Source organism: Pinus tabuliformis, chromosome 5_2 (genome assembly GCF_031772625.1).
Source record: "Pinus tabuliformis cultivar Carrire ecotype Pingquan chromosome 5_2, CPIR1, whole genome shotgun sequence".
In the NCBI taxonomy this organism is placed as follows: domain Eukaryota; kingdom Viridiplantae; phylum Streptophyta; class Pinopsida; order Pinales; family Pinaceae; genus Pinus; species Pinus tabuliformis.
This window is the reverse complement of record NC_142306.1, coordinates 568707138-568712989: the sequence shown is the minus strand read 5'-3', so window position 1 is coordinate 568712989 and position 5852 is coordinate 568707138. Positions and strand designations below refer to the sequence as shown.

Below are 5852 nucleotides of genomic sequence, written 5' to 3'. Positions count from 1 at the left end.
CACTGGACCATGAATTGTACTCGAAACACTGCCAGGAATTCATTCCTGCGCCAAAAGCCGTCAACAAAGAGGAGGGCTTATTCAACGAAGAAGCCCATGGATTGACCTTTTACCACGCTTCATACGAGGGAGGAGATCCGATCTTTAACTAGAGTGACCTCACACGATCGAATTCCGTCTCGTTTTCCGTCTCTGATCTGTGGCAAACCGAGCGGGAAGACGTCTACCAATTCAAGGGGCGTTTAATGGTTCAAAGCAAGAGGTATGGAGCAGCTGCTATCAATCGTCACTTTCAGAGGCCACCGTCCCATTTCAAGTTCGCTCGCCCGCCGCGGTGGATGTCGAGAGGTCGAGTGTTGGTGATCTTTGCAGAGGGTTTCTACTCAAATTCATCGCAAAGGATATGTATGCTTGGATTGGGTGGGAGGTATTTTCTGAACGGTTCTTCTAGGACTTTCTTGGCTTCTGTTAAGTTTTCTTATTCCAAAACGAGCACCCTTGTGAGTGGTTTGATCAATGGGACTGTAGAGAGGTTAGATAAAGAGAATTCCTTCGAGCCCATATCAATTTATGCAATGTATGATGGGTTTTATGAGTACACTAGGGTTGAGGATGCCAAAAGGGTTTGTTCAGTCAGGAAGCCTGATGTTTTGGATGCCAATAAAGATATCTTGAAAAGTGGCACTCTCTGTAATTTGCGCTCGTTGAGAAGGCCTCTAGATTTGGTGTGGAACCGTGAGTGCAGTGGAAGGGATTGTAGTCCATTCAATGTGAGTGATCGAGGATCGCTTCCGAACAGTATGTTGATTGAGAATTTGAAATGTACTCCACAAGGGCAAGTGCATGGGTTTTTTCGATTCTCCAATCTGTGGAATTCAGGCTTGAGGTTTACCTTGCCAGAGATCATGTTGACTGGGGAGGGTGTATTTGATGCTGAAAAGGGTCAATTGTGTATGGTAGCCTGCCTTATTGAAAATGGCGGAAGAGTATTGAAGAAGCTTTCTGAGGAGGATTGTGGTATCAGCATTTCAATGCAGTTTCTGACGACTTTAACCGTTGTGGATAGGTATATGGTTGTGGGTCATGTTCAGAGCCAGAAGGGTAATATTGATTCTATGTATTTTAAGAATTTTACATTCAAAGGTCCTGCTGGAATCGATCGAGTAATGGGAACTATCATGAATTTGCCCAATTTGCAGTACAAGTATACGAAACTTGACCAGGTGAGGAAGGTTTGTAATAAGACATTCGCGGAAGGGGAGATGTCTTTGGTAAAGAATCAGGTAAGAAGGTACCCAGATGGGTCCTCCTTTGGGGATCTGGGTTTTGATGTTTCCGTTGAGAATTCTGGGAAGTGGAGAATGCAGGGTTATGCGTATCCATTTACCGTTGGAAATAGATACGAGAGAGATTTGCAGCTTCGCCCCTTAGACAGAGTTGTTGCGACACATGGATTTAATCATGGGGGTGGCCCGTTGAATGTCAGCTACAATTTAAAATTTAGGATGCCCTTTCGACAGAAGTGGGACGAAACCTCTCAAGCCACTGAATCGTTTGTATATTTCTCTTCTATATTAGTAGAGGGCATATATAATCCTCTAACAGGATTGTTGTGCATGATTGGATGTCGCCATGTTGGCTCATCGGGGAGGGACATTGAAGGTGATATGGATTGTCAAATTCATATAAAGGTCAAGTATGCTTCCTTAAATCCGGAGCAACATTCTAAAGAGCATATTAGTGGGACTTGTCTCTCTTTCACTAACGGCTTCTGTCATCTATATCCAACTCGTGCATGTTAGGAGACATCCAAATGTACTGCCATTTGTCTCTCTGTTGATGCTCACTGTGCTCACCTTAGGGCATATGATTCCTTTGTTGCTCAACTTTGAAGCATTTTTCATGAACCAGAAAGGTAAGAATGTCTTGCAATTGGGGGGAGGGTGGCTAGAAGTGAATGAAGTTGTAGTTCGAATAATGACAATGGTAGTATTTCTTTTGCAACTTCGACTTCTTCAATTAGTTTGGACTGCCAGGCTTGCTGTGGCAGGTGAGAAGACTGCACGGTTCTGGGAAAGAAAGGTTCTCTATATTTGTCTGCCTCTATATGTGTTTGGAGGTCTAATAGCTTGTATTGTTCATTTGTCTGGGGCATCACATTCTAACAGCAGACATTTCTTTCAGAAGAATACTAAGCATGCTCTCTGGCAAGATTTTAGAGCTTATGCAGGCCTCATCCTCGATGGTTTTTTGCTACCACAAGTTCTGGAAAACTTTTTCTTTGACATAAAAGATATAATATTGGTACCATACTTTTATATTGGAATCACATTGGTACGTTCCATTCCACATGCATATGATGCATACCGGGTTATTCGGTATATACCACTGTATAGCAGTTCTTACTTCTATGCCAATCCGGACTTGGATTTCTACTCGATTGCCTGGGATATTGTGATTCCTTGCGGAGCACTCCTCCTTACTTTGCTTGTTTTTCTGCAACAAAGGTTTGGAGGCAGGTGTGTTGTTCCTCGGAAATTCAGAGACAGAGTTGAGTACCAGAAAATTCCTATAGTTGATGGGTGATATGTAGTGCAATGCTATTCACAGGATTAAGATAATACAAAGACCCAAGGCTTTTGCTGTATGTTATCTATTAGGACAAATTACTACTATTTCAGCTAGTGTTTTGGATTTCAGCTCCATTGATATTCTCCTAACACACCTTGAAAGGAGCCATTTGTGGTTATGGATAGCTGATAACTCCCCACCTGCTATTAGTTGGCTTTTAGGAGCTGGTTTGAATACAATCAACTGGGAAGGTGTTAAAGATGAGGTTCTTTCCTCTCATTGATGGCAGGCAAAAAATTCCTCGAATGCCCTTTTCTAATCTCTTCATATTGTAGACATAAAGTGGAAGCAAAAGCACATGATCCATGACAGGCACTACACTTGGTCCAACAAGTAAAACAAAGTTAAATTTCTCAAATGAATGAAATTAAAATTCTACAAGGGTTTCTGAGACAATCCAACAAGTAAATCAAAATGGCCTTTTGACAGGAGATAACACTATCTGAAAAGCACAAACAGATTACGATTCAGCCATCAGTGAAGGTTTGCCTCCAGCTGTCCTCAGTCAAATTTTGAAAACAAATTTTTACACTTGTTCTTTCTCTCCAGTGTAGCAGCAAAAGAGTGATGAAAATTGGCCTTTGCAGGGCGATGACTGAGCTAATTCCGGTGAAGTGTTAGCTGTTGGTTTCTTCAATTTAAATTTTAGTTGGTCTTGTGCGTTGAGATTTGCTTCCACTTGGTATTAGGTTTGTTTATCTCCTTATTTTTCCTAAAATTTGTAATAAGATGCAGTGTTTTGATGGAGTAGTGCATATAACAGAGCATGTGGGAAGAGAAGTTAAAAATTATTGGCATACTGTACATCTATACTATGAAAGTATTAAGTAATATTACAATATTCATAAGGACTATTAAAAGGACCACTTAATATAATTGTTTTTTTTGCAAGAAATGCTAAGGTAACAGAGGCTAAGGAATATAAAAAAGACCATTTAAAGGTAATTGTTTTTTTGCAAGATATGCTAGTGTGATAGAGGACAATCAGTTGAGAGACGGAAGAGATGCTGTAACCTGGGTTGGTTCCATTCTGAATTCTTTCCAAGAGTTATGGGTTCTTCTGCTAGACTGAAATTGTACTTACCTCTTTGGTCTTCTAGAGGGTTCTCAACCTTCTTCTTGATTCGTGAGGTGATGATGGGAAAGCTCCCTTGTATTTTGTAATAGTTCTTATGCTACCTGCCCACAACCTCGTATATCTGTTTTTTTTTTTTTCAAAAAGAAAAAACAGTACCATCACTATTCCTTTAGGAAATAAAATGGTACATATAGGAAAACAAGACAGAAATTGCTTTAAAAAAACTTCACAGAGAAATCTTAATGGAAACTGCCAAGACCATATGGAACCAACAGTAGTATTTCATTCGTAATTCAGGATTACTTCAACACTGTTCATCTTCAGTGCCCAAACAGTGAGTATGAATGTGTTTCAATTGGCACAAGTCTCTCCAATAGAGAGTAGGGTAATTTTTTATGAATCGGAGCAAAAATGGAACGAATAACTTATTCTGGAGTCAAAATGGCTTGAAGCTTACAAGAACATAGTAGATCCTATTTGGAAGGGCTCAAGCACCTGTCCTTTATTCAAAAATTTTGTAGCTAGTATAGCATTAGTCCCCAGCTGGGTGTTTTGTACATTTCATTTGGAAAAACGTGCAGTGACTATAGGATTTCTGTATTTATTAAATTCTCTGCCTATCTGATGTTTTCTCTAAGTTGGTGATGGTCATTAATTTCTTTTTGAAGTTGAATCTCAGTTATCATATTTTAGGTTTTCGGTGTTCAATTACATCGGCTGTAATATACACTATATTATTTATGAACAGTGGATGAAAGATGGCCAAGTGGTTGACAGAAAACCATGCCTCTTCTAATCAAGAAATTAAGAGACAAATTATAGAAGCTCTCAATTTAGTGTCTACTCATTCATGGAAGCTCTCAATTTAGTGTCTACTCATTCATGGCTATATCATCAATACCTGGTATGCATGGAGGTCTTTAGTCAGTTTTTCAGTTCTTCTGTCACAGTCAATATTTTTGTAAGGTTGAGAGTTGTAGCCACAAGCCATTGGAGTGCAGGAAAAATTACTTAGAAAATGTGTAACTTACTTCCCTGTTCTATTGGCTGTGTTGAGTGGAATTTGTGTTGGGAATGTGCACATCATCCAAGGAATGATGGTCTCCCCTTAAAATTCTATAAGGGTTTCTGAGACACCATTGGGAAACCTTTTAAATGTGTGCTTGGAAGCTCTTCATCTAGAACCACTTGCAGAACAAACTAATGCAGGCATCATCAATATAAACCACAACTCGGCCAACAGGAACTCAATTAATGATCCCAGGCTAATCATTCTACATTACGTGGCTTACAAGACTCCTGCAGAAGCATTAACCACAAAAAAAATTAATCTTGAAAACTATCTAGTGGGCTGGAGAAATTCATCAAGAAGATCTACTCCTCAAGATTGATTTTGATAAAGTCATACACAGATTAAAATGGTATATTACTTCAGATATGATGACATGGATTGGTATCCTAAGGTCAAAAAAGAAATGAGGTACAACGTTGAGAAGCTAACCAATCAAGTTATTCTGCAATGGTTCATCAGAAAGGGTTTTCTTTGTCCAATAAAACATTTCATCGCAGTTAATGCTCTAGGTTAGCTAGAGTCAAGTGCAAATCGAAGGAATGATCATTATCAGGGGCCTACAAGATGTTTTAAACTCCACTTTGTAGATGACTCTGTGCTCTCTCTAGAGTTAGCCCAATCTTTGAATATGATGATGTGTTGGATTTCGCCCAAGTTCGAGAAAGCAGTGAGCATTATGTTCACCAAAGCATCTGTTAAGTTTCAAGCTGGGCATCTAGTATTAAGAAACAAGTTACAACTAAATCATAATTAACAATTACATCTGAATCAAGTGATTTTTTATTCAAACATGGATGGCATAACAATGTTGACAATGTGAACATGGAAGAACTTCTACAAGCTGGTGTTGAGACAACGGCCAGTCAACCCAATGGCAAACTGATTAGGTTCTGATGGATGTGCAGCAATCACAAGCGGATAGACATTGCCACTGCACATATAAATCAACACAAATCCATTTTATAATTTTGCTTATTTATATAATTTTGTTTATGTATATTAGAGTTTTTCACAACATCCATTCAGCAAGATTGGGCTACCAACATCCTAGGCATTTAACACACATTGCAT

General features: G+C 39.2%; 1 protein-coding gene across 1 annotated transcript; it reads left to right on the top strand.

Moving 5' to 3' along the window:
- The first annotated feature begins 245 nt into the window (after positions 1-245).
- Positions 246-1802, top strand: LOC149160232 (uncharacterized). The gene has a single exon (XM_089434548.1). The coding sequence runs from the start codon at positions 246-248 to the stop codon at positions 1800-1802; it is 1557 nt and encodes a 518-aa protein (XP_089290674.1).
- The last annotated feature ends 4050 nt before the right edge of the window (positions 1803-5852 follow it).